Below are 19434 nucleotides of genomic sequence, written 5' to 3'. Positions count from 1 at the left end.
AGTAATATAAGAACTACCAGTTTAAGCTGCAATCTAATGTCTACTCAGACATTAGAAATATGCCTGAGTAGGTTCAATGGGACTTACTCCCAGGTAGGTGTGTATTGGATTGCAGCCTTAGAGGCTGAAGAGACCAAGAAGGCCAGTTCAGATTACATTTTAAACTTCATCATATAACCACTGAGGAAGTGCCGTAGCTTGGTGGTAGAGCATCTGCTTTGTATGCAGACGGTTCCTGGCATTTCTGGGAGGGACTTCTACCTGAAACCCTGAAGAGCCACTGCCAGTCAGCATGAACAATCAGTGGTCTGATTCAGTGTAAGACAACTTCATATGTTCCTTCCTATAAACCTGGGAGCAAATGTCAGGGCCAAGCACTTTCCCCTTCTTTTGGCCTGAAAATCCTGGCTATGTCAGGATTGGGAAATTCTGGCTTAATGCAAACCATGATTGTGCATTAAAAAGGGGGTGTGTGTTCAGGTCCGTTACTCATTTCTGGCTTAAACCATGGTGTATGAAGCCTGGAGTGATTGTTCAAGGCCAGACTCCACATGTGGAGCCAAGAGGAAGGAGCAGTTGAAGGCAGTGTAGAGAACAGAGTAGGTGGCTATTCCTTGAGCAATTTTCCCATCTCTGGTTAGAAAAATGTAATATTATATAGACTAATAATCTTAATTTAAATACAATCTTCTGTTTCTTTTCAGCAACAACCTGCTGAAAAATTTACAAATCCAGAAACTCCTGGTTATGTTGGATTTGCAAACCTTCCAAACCAGGTTCATCGGAAGTCTGTGAAAAAAGGCTTTGAGTTCACCCTTATGGTGGTTGGTAAGATCAGTTTTTATTTAAAAATAGAAGTTAAGAATTCCTTGTGTTCTTGAAGGTGCTATATAGATACTATATCTGAACTTCATTATTCACAATTATTCACGAGAACTAGCAGGCATATGTCTGAACCTGTTGGAACGGTTGCCACTCATTTGTAGAATATTGTGCCAGCTTTCCTGAAATCTCCTGTTGAAGGATCTCAGTGTTGGGAAAGATTGTTTCAGAAGTCACTGCCAGTCAAGAGTACAGTACTGGATAAACAGTCTCATTATAAGGCAACTTCATATGCTAAAAAACTGAAAAAAATAATTTTGAAAGCTTATTATAAGATTCTTGTAATGTATGGGCCCCAAAATCTATAGTGGCAGAAACTGTAGTAGCACTTGTAGGCCCTGTCCCCTAAAAGGTCATGGACTTCAGGAATCCTTAACTTAAAGCTTTGGCCCTTATCTCCATCTGAGTGCACTGCTATGGCCAGATTTCAAAGGGGCTGCAAAATGGCTTAAGTGCCGCTACTCCATACAACTCCTTTTCTGTCTATATTCACTGTGAGCACCTGCCATTATTCTGACAGCACAATTTTAGATATATGCTCAGACGTCAGTTCCACTATTTTTAATGTACCATCATTTACTATTTGGTGATGGCACAATAGGCAGGAGGTAATATTTTCTTTACACCTGTTGTTTGTATTATGTATATACCTTCTTTGAAATTACTGTGTAATCATCTTGCTGCCAAACTTGCATTAAAGCAGGCATTTCAGTCTAATTAGGGAAATGGGAAAGTGATAATGCAAAGTCTGGATAACCCATCCAGTGTTCTAAATACACATGAGAGAACAAATATGTGGGATCTTGGATGAAACTGTTAAATGCTTATCAAATGCATAATACCATAATAAAGATTTTCCTTTTAATATCTGAATTGCCCAAAAGCTTGTAAAGATTATTATAGTAATGCTAACCTGCAGTACAAATTAGGCATGTGTAGGCATCTGAAGTCAGCTCCAGTAAAACAATGCTGCCTTCCATTACAAGGACCTCCCCTGTTAATATTTATTTATTTAAAAGATTTGTAGCCCACCTTTCATTGGTATTGATAACAGGACAGGGCACAACATAAAATTACACAAAAAAAAGGAAAATAAAGAACAATTCTTAAAAACACATTTTATTTATTTATTATCAAACTTATATTCCACCCCTCTCCCAGAAGGAGCTTAGGGCGGAAAACAGGAACACGAAAAGCACTCTAAAACATCTTAAAAACAAAATATCTTTAATAAGATCCCTACTTAAAAGGCTTGTTGAAAGAGGAAGGTCTTCAGTAGGTGCCAAAAAGATAGCAGAGTTGATGCCTGTCTAGTATTTAAGGGGAGGGAATTCCAAAGTGTTGGTGCAACACTAAAAGTGCACTTCCTGTGTTGTCCGGAACGGACCTCCTAGTACAGCCTTTCCCAACTAGTGGGACACCAGATGTTGTTGGACCACAACTCCCATCACCCTCGGCCAGCATTGCCAATGGTCAGGAAAGATGGGAATTGTGGTCCAACAACATCTGGTGGCCCACTAGTTGGGAAAGGCTGTCCTAGTAAGATGGTGTCTGCAGGAGGCCCACACCTGCAGAGTGCAGTGATCAGCTGGGTATATCAGGGATAAGACAATATTTCAGATATCCTCTGAATATTTCAGATATACCATAACCTTGAACTTTGCCTGATAGCTAATGGGCAGCCTCTTTCATCTTATATTTAACTACCAACATGACATTTTAATTTCCTGACAATAACTTTGTTGTTGGTAGAGATAAATATAATCCAGAATTAGTGGTGCCAAAAGGATTTTCTGGACTAGTACACTATATGTGAATTGGGCCATCCACTCTACTCACAAAAAAGAACACAAATCTTGCATACTCTTTGTCATATGTAAATTTGTGTCCTCTGTGGGTATTTTGGAGATCGCAAAAATAAATTTGCAACCACAAATAATAAGATGTCTGACAGGCAGAATGTCAAGACATAAAGTTTTTCCTATAGTTGTATTTCCATACTAGAAAAGGTTTAACTTGTTGAGGGTTTAGACATTCAGGATATACTAAAAAAAAAAAATCATTATCCTAACTCATTTAGAAGATATACTGTATAAGCCTGGAGAATATTAACTGTTAGTTACCTGCTTCATTCCAAACTTGGCAGTAGACAATAATGTACAGTAGTGAAAGCTACAACTTTCTTTTGACCCATGAATTGTCATATTAAAAATATGTGTGTGTAACACTCTCTTGTGATTATATTTTCATATTAATTCATAGGTGAATCTGGCTTGGGAAAATCTACTCTAATAAACAGTCTGTTCTTAACAGATCTCTATCCAGAAAGAATAATCCCAGGAGCAGCTGGTAAACATACATTTTTTATATCTTCTGTTTTTGGCTCTATATGGATCTTAATGAGCACTAATTTGTGTAAGCCATGATAGCCATGACTGCTTCATACAGTTTTGTTCTGATTAAATGTCTTGTTCCTTCCTCCATGGTCACAAAAATACACAAGGCTTTTTGTGGACTTATTTGAAAACTGTTTCATGGATGCCATTGGGCCAGCTTGTACATAATATTAAGCTGTAGTTCAGTGTTAATGAGAATGAGATAAGGCAGGTCCTGGACTCATGTCCTGTCCCCTCTCCTTCTGGTGTGGCAACAGGTTGCTCAGAATATTTTACATCCATTTTAGATTAACTGCAGTTTGCCATGTCATTTGAATGCAACCAACTGTGGTTGACTATGATTTGTTGAGATAAGCCAACTTCAGATCATAGTTTAAGAAGCTGTTGGTGTTCACACATCACATTAACCCCTCCAACCCCTCCAAAAACAGGCAAAAGCATTCCTAGGTTGCTTCCCAGGACGTGGTAGGGTCCCTTTTTTCTTTTTCTTTCCCTTCTTTTTCCCTTTGTTAAAAGTTTTAATGGGTGACTAGAAAGCGAAGCATCAGCCTTCAGCTGCTCCTGTTCCTTTCCTTTCCAAAGATGAATGCCTCCAGACCCAATTGGGGACCAGAGGCATTTTAGAAAAGGGACCAGGAGAGGGTAGGGTGGGTGGAGGCCTGCTCTTCACTTTCTAGCAAATGCAGCCACCGTCCAGGGTAAAACAAAACTATTTTTTAAAATTGGAGAGGACCTTAGCAGGTGCCAGTAAAATGTCTAGAGGGTGCCATGGTGCGTGTGGGCATCACACGGGGAACCCCATGCTTCTTTCAGCAAGCCATATCAGGCTCACCACAGTTTAAAGTTGACATAGCACTAAATTTTGCTTAATCTTAAAAAAGCACATGCTTCCAGTCCCTTCACAACTATGCTAGAGGAAATAGGATGTAAACCCAACGCTCACTGTGGCTTGGGCTCATAATCTCATGGTGTAGCAATAGTACAAACCGGGCCACTCTTTCCGGACACAGTACTTCTAGATGAGGCTTTGAAAAGTTTTATAGTAAATCCTTTATAATTGTTTCCTTTGATCTCTCCCCCTTTGTTGTTTTAAAAATCTTGATAAAATTTGGAAGTCAGAATACAGTGCAGTATTCCTAGTGAGGGTGGGCGGTTATTCCACATTTATTAATTATTTCAGCCTTGATGACATAAGCCTTGTTGTTTTTGCCCTTCCCTGTAGCTTGAGTCTCGTTTTTGTTACCCTGATATTGGGCTCATAACATGCTATGATCAAGATCATGTAGATCTGTTGTGGGATGAGGAAATGCATGTCCTTCCCTTTGCACTAGAAGGCCTTGGAGACTCAGCTTTGTAATTCTACAATATAACAAATACACAACATATTATGCTGCTGTATAATTGGTTTGTGGTTTACCTGTATTTAACCAGATATGTAGAGTTAATTCTTGATCTTGTTTCAAAGGCTCTTGATCTTGCTTTCAGCCATCTTCTGAGATCAATTTTTGTTGCCTTTCCAGAGAAAATTGAAAGGACTGTACAGATTGAAGCTTCAACAGTTGAAATTGAGGAAAGGGGTGTAAAGCTCCGTCTAACCGTGGTAGATACACCAGGTTATGGTGATGCCATCAATTGTCGAGATTGGTACATAGTCATTATACATATTAATTGTTTATAAGTACTTGTTCATGGGCCAAAAAAATACATACTCAGTTTCTAGAATTCTTAACACTAAAAAGTTCAGTTCTTAAAATTGAACTCATTAATTGGCTTGTTGTTAACTTAATTTTCTTTGATATATGAATTGTTAATTGGTGAACTGTCATTGCAATTTGTGTTATGGTTATTGTATTTATTTCTTGTCAACTGCTTTGAGTTTGAATCTGGAAAATGCAATATATAAACAGACTGGCTCTGACTATATGTAATAGGTCTGTTTTGGGCAGGGATTGAAAAACATCTCATGATCAGGACCTCCATTTCCCCACTCCACCCCACCAGTTCTCTTTCAAAACCTGAATTCCCTGTTCATTCTGGAAGTAATGTCTTGCTACTTTCCACTGCAGCATGCTTTGTTCAAACAACTTATTATTTGTGTTCTGTTCTGTGGCATCTGTTGGCTAGAAATACTGCTTTCTGTGTTTGTTTGTGCTCATTGCCACTTCCACAGGTGAATGTGCACCTCTTCATCATTCCCTAACTCTCTCGGACATAGAAGCATAGGGTTGCATTTAAGAGTGTTGCTCGGCTTCCATCAGCAGAACAGGGCGAGGATCAGTTTTCAGTGATTTTCTTCTTCCCCTCCTCTTAAAAAATGTGCTTAGAAAGATTGCTCAACCGTCCCTCATCGTTACCGTCAACTGAGTAGATACAACCCATAGTCTTATGCACTCAGATACATATGTGCTACCACAATTTTTGTTCTTGTTCAGCCACTGCCCTTGAGAAGGCTTCAACCTTTGGTGGATATATAGGAGCATTGTTTGTTAAAGTTTATTTTGCCCAGTGGCTGAAATCCATCTCATACTCTATGCTTTGGCAACTGGCAGCCCAGAGACCAAATCCAGCCCAATCAGGGGTGCATCTGTCCTGCAGTGCCTGCCGCTGTTGGCACCCACCCCCACAAGGGGTAATGGGGCCATGAAAGAGGGAAATGAGCGGGTTAGATAGAGGTTGGCTTTTTAAGTTGCATTCTCGTATCTCGCACAGCAGCTGGATGGTTTGGAGACGGTGCGTAACTTCTCATGCATTGCCTTTTATCTGGTTGGTATAGCTGTCCCACACAAAGTGTAAATGAATGGTATCAAAGATGATGAATTGTGGGTGAGAAATGATACTTAGATAGTCCTTCCATTTGTTCCATGGTGTGGTGTGAAAGTTGTTCGTTATTCTGTAGGGTTGCTGTGGGGTAGTTAGATCTTTCCTTAGGCGGGAGTAGACCTAGAAAGTTTTCTAGGTCCTTTCCTGCCCAGCAGTTCCATGAACCTGAATCAGCAGGCTTTTGTGTTACTGTGAGCCAGAGTAGAGGCTGAGAATTATCATTGACATTAGAAATGTAACCATGTTGAAAGCAGTGGCTGCAATAGTTCTTCCCAACACTCTCAGCCCCTGCCAGCATGGCCAATGATCAGGATGGATTGTAATTGTAATTCAAGGAACATCAGTTTCCCAACCCTGAGTTAGAAGGACATGTCTACTTCTTGGAGTGGCTTTAATGTGCCAATAGCTTTATTCAGTTTTGAAATTGCTCTCTAAAGAAGTGTTTTTTTAATTGGCATAAGCAACTGTTACTACGTGTTGCAGAAAAGGGATATTTAAATAAGTATAATATTTGACTTAAGTTTCAGGACCATTATATCCTATATTGATGAGCAGTTTGAGCGCTATCTTCATGATGAGAGTGGTTTGAACAGACGGCATATTATAGATAATAGAGTTCACTGCTGCTTCTATTTCATTTCACCGTTTGGCCATGGGTATGTATTGTAGGATTTATGGCAAACACTTGTTTTATACAGCCACCTAAGCTTTGTGCATGCTATTGGGTTTTTTTATTTTTAAAAAACTATGTAAACTGCCTATTTGTTTCCAGGCCCGGTTCAAAGTGCTGGTTTTGACCTATAAAGCCTTACATGACATAGGACCACAATACCTATTGGAACGCGCCTCCCCCGTTATGAACCTGCCCGTACACTACGTTCATCATCAAAGACCCTCCTCCGAGTTCCTACTCATAGGGAAGCTCGGAGGATGGCAACGCGGAAAAGGGCCTTTTCTGTGGTGGCCCCCGAACTGTGGAATGATCTCCCAGAGGAAATACGCCTGGCGCCATCGTTAATATCTTTTCGGCGCCAGGTTAAAACTTTTCTTTTCACCCAGGCTTTTTAATTAATTATGTTTAGTATACGCTGACATTGTTTTAATTTTTAATAATTTTTAACTTTTTTATATGTTTTATATTGATACATGTCTTGTACTTTGCTATTTCTTGTCTTGTGAACCGCCCAGAGAGCTTCGGCTATGGGGCGGTCTATAAGCTTAATGAAATAAATAAATAAATAAACAATAACTGAAAATACTAAGTTATTTTTAGACTCAAGCCGTTGGATGTTGAGTTCATGAAAGCGATACACAACAAAGTGAATATTGTGCCTGTAATTGCAAAAGCTGATACTCTTACTCTGAAGGAACGGGAAAGACTGAAGAAAAGGGTGAGTTTTTAATGCAAGTGTGGGATGCATGTAAAATATTTCATATAATACAGTAATCAGGGCCGGCTCCAGGAATGCCGAGGCCCTTGGGCATCAGCTTGCCCTGGGCCTCTGTGTGTGCGTGTGTGCGTGCCCATGCCCACAGCCCCCCCACGCCCCCCACCTACCTGTCTACTGTCTTTTACCATTGCCCTTAACAAAGAGGGCCGCCGCAGTTTCCCTAAGGGGATGATGCCTCCGCCACCATCTTTGTTGATGGCACATGTGTGCATCTCTGCCATCAACTAAGATGGCGGCAGGGGCTTCAGTACCTTAAGGAAACTGCGGCCGCCATCTTCGTTAAGGGCAATGGTAAAAGACAGCAGACAGGTAAGGGGGGGGGCGTGGATCACTGAAGGGGAGCGGAGGGGTGGCTGAAGGGCCCCCTGTAGCTCCAGGGGCCGTCGGGCCAGTGCCCCACCTGGCCTCCCTTTAGAACCAGCCCTGACAGTAAGAAGAGATACAAATGAAACAATCCTGTTATGTCTTAAGGTTCTCTGGGCCTGGTCAGGCATTACTTTGTGAACCTGGCAAGAGCATTGGGTTGATGTGCGTGTTTTCATCTTGCCTACTTTATCTTTTTCAGTTTGAAAACAAAGTTGGCATCAAATTGCTACAGGACACTTTATTTGCGTAAAACAATACATACATCGAATAAATTAAATCTAATCTAATACTGGCTTTCGGATCAAAACAATCTGCACATTTTACCAGGGGAGGGGTTGGTAACCTTTCCAAATGTAGCTCTTTGTGTCATGTTGAATCGTATTCCAAGAAGTCCTGTGACTTTCAGGAGCTGCTTGGAGAACATGAAAGGATGCAGTAGATGGAAAATCCTGTTGGATCACTATCTTACTGTAACAGGTGTACTCTATGGGTAGACTACCTATAGAGTTCATGAAGGCTAAAGTCTCACACATAAGATTACCAACAATAGTAAGAGAAGTTGAGCATGCCAAGTCAAAGACAAGCAAGGGTCAAGCATGAGTAATCAGTCAGAGTCCATACCCTGATCCAGGGTCAGTATCAGGAGATAATAATCCAGGGGTCAGCAACAGATGCAATCCAATCTGAGCAAGGTAAGTCAGGGACTCTAGTACAAGGGAGCTAGAGATACGTGAAGCTCAAAGAAAGGGTTTATATTGACTGAAGGCCACGCCTAAACCTAACTGCCAATCTTCAGGGGTGTTCTGAGAGCCTTCCCCTTGAGGAGTATCCTTATTCATAAGGAGTGCTTTTCTCTCAAGTTGCAAGGTGACTTTGGGCTCTTAGGTGTGCACTTCATCATGGGTCTGTGGCCCAGGCTTGCATCTTTAGGCACCTGGGCCTTTGAGAGCAGGGGGTGATCCGGCCTCTCCCTTGGACTCCACGAATGACTAATCTACTGGCCTTTGAATTGGAACCCACCCCGAGGGGCCCTGAAGAGGATCCTCTGGAAGTAGCTCTGGAGAGGCTCCCTTCACACTTTGAGGAGATGGGAGGGACCTTTCTGCTCCCCCAAGTCTTTGGTCAGTGGGAGATCCAGTTTGCTCTCAGAGGAATCTGTGTCTGGTTCCAGGTCAGGGCTAGTCATGATAGCCTGTAGCCTTTGAATCTTGGTCCATATTCCTCTGTATTATTTTTTTCGCTCAGATTCTGGATGAAATTGAAGAGCATAGCATCAAGATATATCACTTGCCTGATGCTGAATCAGATGAGGATGAGGACTTTAAAGAACAGACCAGGCTTCTGAAGGTAAAGCATACCAATGGGGGAGAACAGTGATGGATTGCATGAATCTGTTGCGCTATGTAGTCCTTTCTCTCATGAATGACAGAGGTCTCCACGTGGGTTCTATAGCTCCCCCTACAGCTCGAAGACAGGAACACCGCAAGAAACATTTTTTGCTCCTCCCTCCTTGCTGAGGCTCAGTTTTCTTTCCTGTCTCAGCTCGGAGCACACCCTTTTTGGCTGTCTCCCTTATACCGTAGCCTTCTTCTCCCTCTGTAGATCTTTCAAACTTTTGACTGCCTACTTTCTAGTCCTTTCAGTCATTTTATTATTAAAAAAAAAATACTAACCTATTTACTTACCTTGGTAGTTCTCTTTCTACCACCTTTCTGTGCTTTCACTTTCATTTTTCCTGCTCTGCTCCCTGCAAGACATGGAAAGAGCAGCGTCTCACTCTTCAAAGAAGAAGTAGTACTCCAAAAAAGCAGGGCAGTACTCAGCCTCAGCTGTAGTCAGCTCCCTTGTGCCTAAGATTCCCGCCAATGCTCAGCAGCAGCTACTTATTGGCGAGGACGACCCTCTTGAAGGGACTTCGCATTGGATGGACTCCGTGGCTCCCCGCATGCTTTCCGGAGACAGTGAGTCGCCCCAACTTACCTCCTTAGTAAAAAGGCCTCTTGTGGACCCATCTTTGGCCGCTTGCGATATGGCGCCCGCCATGTTGTTGGAGGACCACGCGGCGGCCGCCATTTTGGATTGCCATTTGCCCTCCGTTTTTCAGGCCACTCCTGCACAAAAATTGCAAAAGGCACTTACTAAAGCAGGTGCTTCACCCAATACGCCCTTACTCCTGCCTGAAATTAGCGCTGTGACCACATCAGCGATTCAGCCTCCGCGATCCCCCCTACGCCGGGCCAAGGGAACTGGAGCGTTTGTCATCCGAAGATGAGGAGCAGAGAAGGTATGTTCCTCCTAGTCAGGGTATGCATACCCCCCCTCCCAACATGCCTCAAACGTAATACCTCAACAGCAGCAATTGTCTTTATCGGACCTGCCATACTGCAGCAACTGAAAGAGGCCATGATTGGAGAACTGGCTGCAGAGCTGGCTAGCGGCAGGCCGTCTAAGCGGCCTTTTTCAATGCAGGAAAATGCTGATGCTCTCCCCCCAGCAAACAAGAGACCCGCTCCTGAGCCTCTTCACCCTGATAGGTCGCCCTCTCCTTCCCCTTATGATGTGGCCAGAGGCCACAGCACTCTGCAAGGCCTCCCCCTAGACGCAGGTCACTCTGACGAGGACAGAGAGCCTAATATAGAGGAAGGGGAATTGAGCGAAGGCTCAGTTTTAGATGACATTGGTTCTGCCAGACTGTTTGCGGAGGCTCACTTCGCCCCCCTTTTCCATAAAGTGGTGGCAGCCCTGGATTTAAATGTCACACAGAAACAACAGGAGCCCCTACCTAAGAGCTCCATGGTTCTGCCCGCCCCTAAACCTTTCACTAGGTCCATGCCTTTACCCACATATTTCCAAAATATTATGAAGTTAGAGTGGACTTGCCCCTCCAGTGCAGAAAGGGTATTACTATGCCAATAAGTTTTATGTTCTAGATGCTGAAGTGATGAACCAACTCGGCATTCCGGCTGTGGATGGGCCTATTTCTGCTCTACTATCCCATGCCCTTTTGCCGCGAGATAAGGATGCCCAGTTAAAGGACCCCGTAGAACATAAGTCTGACGCGGCCCTGAAGCGCTCCCACGAAGCTAATGCGCTATCAATTAGAGCATCCACTTCAGCTTTTGTATTTGCAAGAGCAGCACTGTTATGGACTGAAGACCTTCTGGATGATGTGAATAGAGATCCAGCTAGAGTCAGGAAAACCCTTCTCAAAGTTTCTAGATCACTGCCATTCATAGCGGATGCCACCATGGATTCTTCCCAATTCTCCCACAGGGCAATGGCAGCAGCAGTAGTCGCTAGAAAGCATCTTTGGCTCAACCACTGGGATGTGGATGCAGCTTCCCGGGCTAACCTAGCTTCTGTCCCCTTCTCCGGTGCCAAGCTCTTTGGCAGTGAGGCATTGAATGAAGTTCTGGTAGAGACCAGAGATAAGAAGAAAGTGATGCCATCCCAAAAGCGAGATGACAAGCGCATATTTAAACACACTGCCACCCCCTCCTACTCTTTTCAGTCCTTTCGGGGATCCAGATTCAACAATAGAGCCCGTGACTTCAAAAGCAGACGCTCCTACTGGACCAGGCAGAGGTTTACACAGAAGCCTCAAAACCCTTCCTCCAGAACCTCCACTAGCCAGTCCAGATAGGGACGTCAGAACCAACATTTCTGACTCACCGCCGCCTCTGCAAGTAGGAGGCCGTCTAGCCCACTTTGCCTCCCGCTTGCAAGACACGACCCAAGACAAGTGGGTAATCTCCATTGTCAAAGACAGATACAGGATAGAACTCACAGAATACCCACCCACCAGATTCCTTCCTTCTCCCGTAGCCAAGTCCATAAAAAAGCACCAAGCAGTATCAGACGAGATCCTTCACCTGTTGGATATCTCAGCCATAGAAGAAGTTCCCTCAGGAGAGCTGTTCTCAGAGCTTTATTCCATCTTCTTGGTCGGGAAAAAGGACGGATCCTGGCGCGGGGTACTCGACCTCAAATTCCTAAACCAATTTGTGACCCACAGATCCTTCCGGATGGAGACACTGATGTCCATAAGAGAAGCCCTCCTACCACAGGATTTTCTAGCGTCAATAGACCTAAAGGAGGCCTAACTCCACATCCCCATATTTCCGTCCCACAGGCGACTGCTCCGCTTCTGCTACAACGGTCACCATTTCAGTACAAGTTCCTACCATTCGGCCTGGTGTCAGCCCCACGCCTATTTACTAAAGTCATGGTGACGCTAGTTGCGGGTCTTTGCATGCGAGGACTTCACATCTACACTTATTTAGACGACCTCCTGATCCGGTCCAACTCCTTTCGTAAAGCCCAACAAGACGTCCACTTTGCACTGGAACTCCTCCACAAGCATGGCTTCCTCATAAATTATCAGAAGAGCCACCTAACACCCTCTCAGCAACTGCTTCATCTTGGGGCAATCATAGACACGGCTCAGCAATTTATTTGCCTGTAGCCACAGAGGGTTCAGAACATTACAGCACTAGCAACAACCCTCTCACGGATTCGATCTCCAGGTGTGATGTTGCTTGCCAAACTACTAGGCATGATGTCGTCAGCAATAGGGATTATTCCTTGGGTGCGCCTGCACTCCTGCCCACTCCAAACCTTCCTACTTCAGTTTCAATCAGACATTGCATTACGCACCCATCATCACGTTTCCCTTCCAGCTCCAGTCAAACGCTCCCTCATCTCGTGGACGGCTATTCGAAATCTATCCAGAGGGGTTCCACTGCAAGACCCTCCCAGGACAGTCATCACCACCGATGCCAGTCTCCAGGGTTGGGGAGTGCACTGCCAGGGACAACACATTCAAGACCGTTGGTCGACAACAGAGGCAACCAGGAACATCAACTGGTTGGAATTGAGGGCAGCACATCTGGCCCTCCGATAATTTGCGCCAACCCTTCCCTTTCCAGACGTCCTCATACGTACCGACAACACATCGACACGGGCTTACCTGATCAAACAGGGAGGTACCCGCTCCAAAGCTCTGAATCTCAAGGCCACCTCAGTGCTTCTATGGGCAAAAAAACACCTCTCATCGGTCTCAGCAGAATACATTCAAGGCCTTCTCAACATAGCGGCAGATTGGTTGAGCAGACAACAGCTCTTCCCAGGCGAGTGGGCTCTGAATGCGGAGGTATTTCAGTCTCTCCAAACGAAGTTCAGAAACTTCCAAGTAGACCTATTTGCGTCAGAAGACAATCACCAGACGGAGAGGTTCTTCTCTCTCTTCAGTAGTCAAACAGCAGAAGGACTGGACGCCCTAGCACTAACCTGGGCAGCAGGCCTACTCTGTGCATTTCCACCGACCCCGTTACTGTCCAGAGTACTGAAGAAAATCAGGTCAGAAGCGGCTCATGTAGTCCTAGTGGCACCATATTGGCCCAGACATCCGTGGTTCTCGGACATAGTGCACCTGGAACAAGACCCGCCGTTTCACCTACTGGTATGCCACGATTTGCTTCATCAGGGTCCTTTCCTGCACCTGAACCCACAATGGCTCAGATTAGCCACATGGAGATTGAGCGCAACCGGCTGCTAGCATCAGGATTCTCCCCTGAGGTAGTGTCTACCATCCTGTCTGCAAGGCACCCTTCTACCATTAAAAGCTACCAATCTACATGGAAAGCTTTTTCTCATGGTGCGCCAAACAAAATATCCATCCAGAAACAGCTGCGGTAGCTCACGTTCTGCAATTTCTACAAGATGGCCTCCAGGCTGGCATGCAGCCAAATACTCTAAAACGACAAACATCGGCTCTGTCAGGTATCCTGCTTCCTGACGACAACACCTCACTAGCAGCACATCCTTTTCTTAAACGGTTCCTTCGAGGGGCTATCGCGTTAAGTCCTCCAGTATGGCATAGATTTCCATCTTGGAGTCTGCACACCGTCCTCACAGCTCTTCAGAAGCCTCCTTTCGAGCCGCTGTCTTCAGTCCCTCTCAGGATCTTGTCATTCAAACTGATATTCCTGATTGCTATCACATCAGCTCACAAAGTGCCTGAGTTACAGGCCCTCTCAGTGCAAAAACATCTGTGCATATTTCACAAAGATAAAGTGGTGCTGAGAGTTGATCCAGCCTTCGTTCCCAAGGTGAACTCTCCATTCCATAGGCAGCAAGAAGTAATATTACCTTCATTTTGCCCTAATCTCTCTCATCCCAAGGAAAAAGCGTGGCATTCCCTCGATGTCAGACGCACTCTGAAAGTCTACCTCTCTAGAACCAAGACACTACGTAAATCTGATTCCTTGTTCGTCTCTTTCCATCCACCTTCCTTAGGAAATAAGGTATCAAAGAACACTCTAGCTAGGTGGATCAAGGCCTGTATTTCTCTAGCATACAAGGCTTCACACCGGCCCTCTCCATTACATCTTACTGCTCATTCAGCAGCTACTACGGCAGCTTTTTCCACCAATGCCTCCATAGATGAGATCTGCAGGGCAGCTACATGGTCCTCCCCTTCTACCTTTACACGGCATTATAAAATTGACCTCTATGCATCAGCGGAGGCTTCCTTTGGTCGCAGAGTTCTCCAACAGGTTTTGCCTCCAGCTGACCCACCCTAGGTCGTAGCTTTAGTACATCCCACGTGGAGACCTCTGTCATTCATGAGAGAAGGTACAGTTTGTACTTACCGTAAACGCTAGTTCTTCATGAATGACATGAAGTCTCCACGGCCCTCCCTAAAATGAGTGGCTATATAGGATTATAGTTACAGTGCCACACCTGAGCACATTTCTGACTTCCTTTGTTACTGTTGCATGTTTGCATGTTTGCATGTTCTTAACACCTGTTGTGTTTTTTCACTATATTGTTCTCAAAATAATGAGCTGAGGCTGTTGGCAGAGCTTTGCAAGAACGAAAATAGCCTCAGCAAGGAGGGAGGAGCAAAAAAGGTTTCCTGCAGTGTTCCCGTCTTTGAGCTGTAGGGTGAGCTATAGAGCCCACGTGGAGACCTCTTGTCATTCATGAAGAACTAGCGTTTACGGTAAGTACAAACTGTACCATCTGTAGGTTCTTCCTAGCTGTCTTCAGATTGCAAATGAAACATCTTCAGTTTTGTTCTGTCCTCTGTTGCTGTTTGATTAATCGCTCATGCTCCTAATCTCCCACTTCTAATAAAGTAACTAATTCCTTCCTCTGACTACTTAAGGTTGTGAAGTATGGAACTTCTCGCTACTTCAGGAAAGTACCATGCGGTTAGAACTTACTTGTTTTATTCTCTTCAATTTCAGACCAGCATTCCATTTTGTGTAGTGGGATCCAATCAGCTTATTGAGGCTAAAGGCAAAAAGGTTAGAGGCCGCCTCTATCCTTGGGGAGTTGTTGAAGTGGAGAACCCGGAGCATAATGACTTCTTGAAACTCAGAACCATGCTAATGTAAGCATATTACCTTTACCTTACTACTTTATCAAATGTTAGTTCATCCCACATTCTTTCTCACAGAACACATTCCACATCTTGAACTTTTAAGGAGGATGAGTATCTCTTCCTGATTATTAACATGACCGTTGGAAACTGCTTAGTCCTCCTCTGGTGTTTTGACCCTTCTCCAGATATTCTCCACAATTTTTCATTACTTTACTCCATGAATTCAAACATTACAAATGGGAGCGGGAGGATGAAAGAAGGGACTTCCCTGGAAAACATCCCAAATTGCATGGAAGGATATATGCACAAAGTAGACTTAGGCCACATCCACACTATACATTTAAAGCGTGTGGCACTTTATTAGATACACAAGCACACAACAAAATGCCAGACCTCCGCCCACATGATAGGTCCACCTGTTGCTAAGAATGTTATTCGCATCTATAGAAATAAGAAACTGGTAAACTTTTAGTTATGGGTATGTTTACATTGAAACACGGTCCCGTCACTGTTCGCTCTTTATTGTTACGGATATGAAAAGGTAGAGTGCTCAGTATTCGTACAAAATTGTGCTGACAATTATTATCCTTAGTTTTATTTTATAGCAAAATTTTCTATAAAGAATTACTTCTTTTATTGAACTGTATAGACATAGAGCCTTGGGAGAATTGTTTGTATTTCATTTTGATAGCATGTATTTTTGTTGCTCTTTTTGAAATATAATTAACAGGGTTTTTTTAAAAGCACATGGCTTACCCTAAAGAATCTTCTGGATTATAGTTTACCCCCCACAGATCTACAACTCCCAGCTGTTCCCAGGATTCTCTGGGGGAAGCCATGAGCTTTAAATGTATGGTTTGGATGTGATGTTGGCTTTGATCATTTGCATAAACTATGTTCAGAATTGTGTGTGAAAAGATAGGATTGGGGATCCACAGCTAAATGTCTTGTTCAAGTCTCTCATTCTTCCAGGATTATCTTCCCCTTTCAGAAAATTTGCAGTCCTGAGACTTCCATCCTTTCACTGTCACGGCGTATTTTTGTCAAAATTCTTTGACATTGTAGCTCTTGGTTACAAATTATGTATAGCATTATGCTTTTTTGTCTTTCCAGCACTCACATGCAGGATCTCCAGGAAGTGACTCAAGACCTTCACTATGAAAATTTCCGTTCTGAAAGACTTAAAAAAGGTGGCAGGTTGGTATCTTTTATTTGTGTCTACAGTTCCACTGAATTACATGGGAGGTAGTTTACCTTGTTTACTTGTTTTTCATAATGTTGTTTGAAGCGAAGCATATATGTGTATTAAATTTGTATGTCATGCCACTAGGGACCTTGGTGGGTTACCATGTAAAAATAATCCATCCAAAAATAACCTATACCATTGGACTTCCGCATATATTAAATCCTGAACAGTTTAAAGTATAGCCATAGCTATCAAAATCTATTTAAAAAGTGTTGTAACATGTCTTTAAAATTCCCAGGGTTAAATTTAGGTACATCGTCATTATGAGATGGACAGTTCTGTGGCAATTATAGCAAATGCCTTTACATGCCTTTGTTTTCCAAAGCTAGCTCACATTGATAGAATAAAAGAGATGTTTTCAGCTGATTTAATAGGTCAGTGAGACATTAGGAGATGAGGCAGTTTCTATGGTAGACAGCTCTAAAACCAGTTAAGGCTTTACAGGTGAACCAGCATCTTTTTATACCTAGTTCAGGCTTTTATCATATACAGTGCCTTGCAAAAGTGATCAGACTCCTGACCAATGCTCTCATATTACTGAAAAACAAATGGTACATTGTAATTTCATTCTGTATGATATTTTATTCTGAAACACTGAAACTCAAAATCAATTATTGTAAGGTGACATTGGTTTTATGTTGGGAAATGTTTGTAAGAAACATAAAAAACTGAAACATGTTGCTTGCATAAGTATTCAGCCCCTGTGCTGTGGAAGCTTCCAGTTTACATAGATGAAAGAAATTGCCCTATGGAGGACACAGTTACCTTACCATCGGCTTCCACCTGTGAACCATTAAAGTTGCTGTCACATTGTCAGGATAAAAACCCCACTGTTGAAGGATCATTGGTCGGGCTGTGGATCTGAAGGAAAATGAAGACCAAAGAGCATTTACAGAAGTGAGAAATAATGAAATACAAATGCATAGATTAGGAAAACAGTATAAAATAATATCCAAGAGTTTGGATATCCTAGTGAGCACAGTTGGATCAATAATCAGGAAGTGGAAGCTGCATCACACCACCCAGGCACTGCCAAGAAAAGGCTGTCCCTCAAAACTCAGAGCTCGAACAAGGAGGAGACTTGTGAGAGAAGCCACAGAGAGGCCAACAATCACTTTGAAGGAGCTACAGAGTTCAGTGGCTGGGAGTAGAGTAATGGTACACCAGTCAACCATATTAAGAGCTCTGCATAAGACTGGTCTATATGGGAGGGTGGCAAGAAAGAAGCCGTTACTCAAAAAGTACCATCTGAAAGCATGTCTGGAGTTTGCCAGAAAGCATGAGAGTGCCCCAGCTGCGATGAGGAAGAAGGGTTTGTGGTAAGATGAGACCAAGATAGAGCTTTTGGGCCAAAGTGCTATGTGTGGTGAAAACCTAACACTGCCCCATACCTCAAGACACACCATCCCTACAGTGAAGTATGGTGGTGGCAGCATCATGCTGTGGGGATGCTTCTCATCAGCAGGGGCTGGGCATCTTGTTAAAATTGAAGGAAGAATGGATGGAGCAATATACAGGGAAATACTGCAAGAGAACTTGCTTCAGTCCACTAAAAAACTGAAGGCTTGGGAGGAAATTCGCTTTTCAGCAGGACAATGATCCCAAGCAAAAGGCCAAAGTAACATTGGAGCGGCTCAAGGACAAAAAGGTGAATGTCCTACAGTGGCCCAGTCAAAGTCCTGATCTCAATCCCATGGAGAAGCTGAGGTTTTCTTTGAAAATTGGGGTCCATAAGTGACATTCAGCCAACCTGAATGACTTGGAGTGAATCTGCCAAGAAGAATGGGCCAAAATCCCTCTGACACTGTGTGCAAACCTGGTACATACCTACCCCAAAAGACTTAAAGCTCCTACTGCAGCGAAAGGTGGCTCTACCAAATATTAATGTGTGGGGGTTGAATACTTACGCAAGCAACATGTTTCAGTTTTTTTATGTTTCTTACAAACGTTTCCCAACATAAAACTAGTGTCACCTTAAAATAATTGATTTTGAGTTTCAGTGTTTCAAATAAAATATCATACAGAACAAAATTACAATGTACCATTTGTAATTCAGTAATATGAGAGCATTGGTCAGGGGTCTGAATACTTTTGCAAGGCACTATATATAATGGTTTTGTTCTTAATTTCTCGCATCCTTAAATTTATTTATTTATTTATTTATTTTATTTATATCCCGCCCTTTCTCCCAGTAGGAGCCCAGGGCGGCCAACAAAAGCACTAAAAACACTTTAAAACATCATAAAAACAGACTTTAAAATACATTAAAACACAACAACCATTAAAAACAAAGCAAAAACGTCTTTAAAAACATTTTTAAAAGGAAGGTTTAAAAATATATTTGAAAGCAATTCCAACACAAATGAAGACTGGGATAAGGTCTCTACTTAAAAGGCTTGTTGAAAGAGGAAGGTCTTCAAAAGTAGGTGCCAAAAAGATAACAGAGATGCGGTCTGCCTAATATTTAAGGGGAGGGAATTCCAAAGTATAGGTGCCACTACACTAAAGGTCCATTTCTTATGTTGTGCAGAACAGACCTCCTGATAAGATGGTATCTATCAGGTATCTGGAGGAGACCCTCACCTGCAGAGTGCAGTTGATCTACTGGGTATATAAGGGGTAAGACGGTCTTTTAGGTATCCTGGTCCCAAGCTGTTTGGGGCTTTGTAGAACCTTGAACTTAGCCCGTTAGCTAATAGGTAGCCAGTGCAATTCCTTCAGTAGCGGAGTGACATGTTGGCAATAACCTGCTCCAGTGAGCAGTTTCTCTGCCGCATTTTGCACCAGCTGCAGCTTCCAGACCAATCTCAAGGTTTGCCTCTCGTAGAGGGCATTATAGTAATCCAGCCTGGAGGTTACCTAATGCATGGACAACAGTGGTCA

At 43.2% G+C, this 19434-nt stretch overlaps 1 protein-coding gene across 4 annotated transcripts in view; it reads left to right on the top strand.

The window, feature by feature from the left end:
* SEPTIN2 (septin 2) overlaps positions 1–19434 on the top strand; it is a 41280-nt gene that overhangs the window by 8041 nt on the left and 13805 nt on the right. For all 4 annotated transcript variants that reach the window (XM_061636668.1, XM_061636669.1, XM_061636670.1 and 1 more), the window contains 8 exons: positions 705–828; positions 3145–3231; positions 4799–4922; positions 6620–6754; positions 7372–7489; positions 9161–9262; positions 15169–15314; positions 16419–16502. In XM_061636668.1, the coding sequence (XP_061492652.1) occupies positions 705–828; positions 3145–3231; positions 4799–4922; positions 6620–6754; positions 7372–7489; positions 9161–9262; positions 15169–15314; positions 16419–16502 (920 nt within the window). The remainder of the gene's footprint in view (positions 1–704; positions 829–3144; positions 3232–4798; positions 4923–6619; positions 6755–7371; positions 7490–9160; positions 9263–15168; positions 15315–16418; positions 16503–19434) is intronic.

The sequence above is a fragment of the Rhineura floridana genome, chromosome 7 (genome assembly GCF_030035675.1).
Source record: "Rhineura floridana isolate rRhiFlo1 chromosome 7, rRhiFlo1.hap2, whole genome shotgun sequence".
NCBI classification, from domain to species: Eukaryota; Metazoa; Chordata; class Lepidosauria; order Squamata; family Rhineuridae; genus Rhineura; species Rhineura floridana.
The sequence above is the reverse complement of the archived record's forward strand: the minus strand, read 5'-3'. Positions and strand labels throughout refer to the sequence as shown.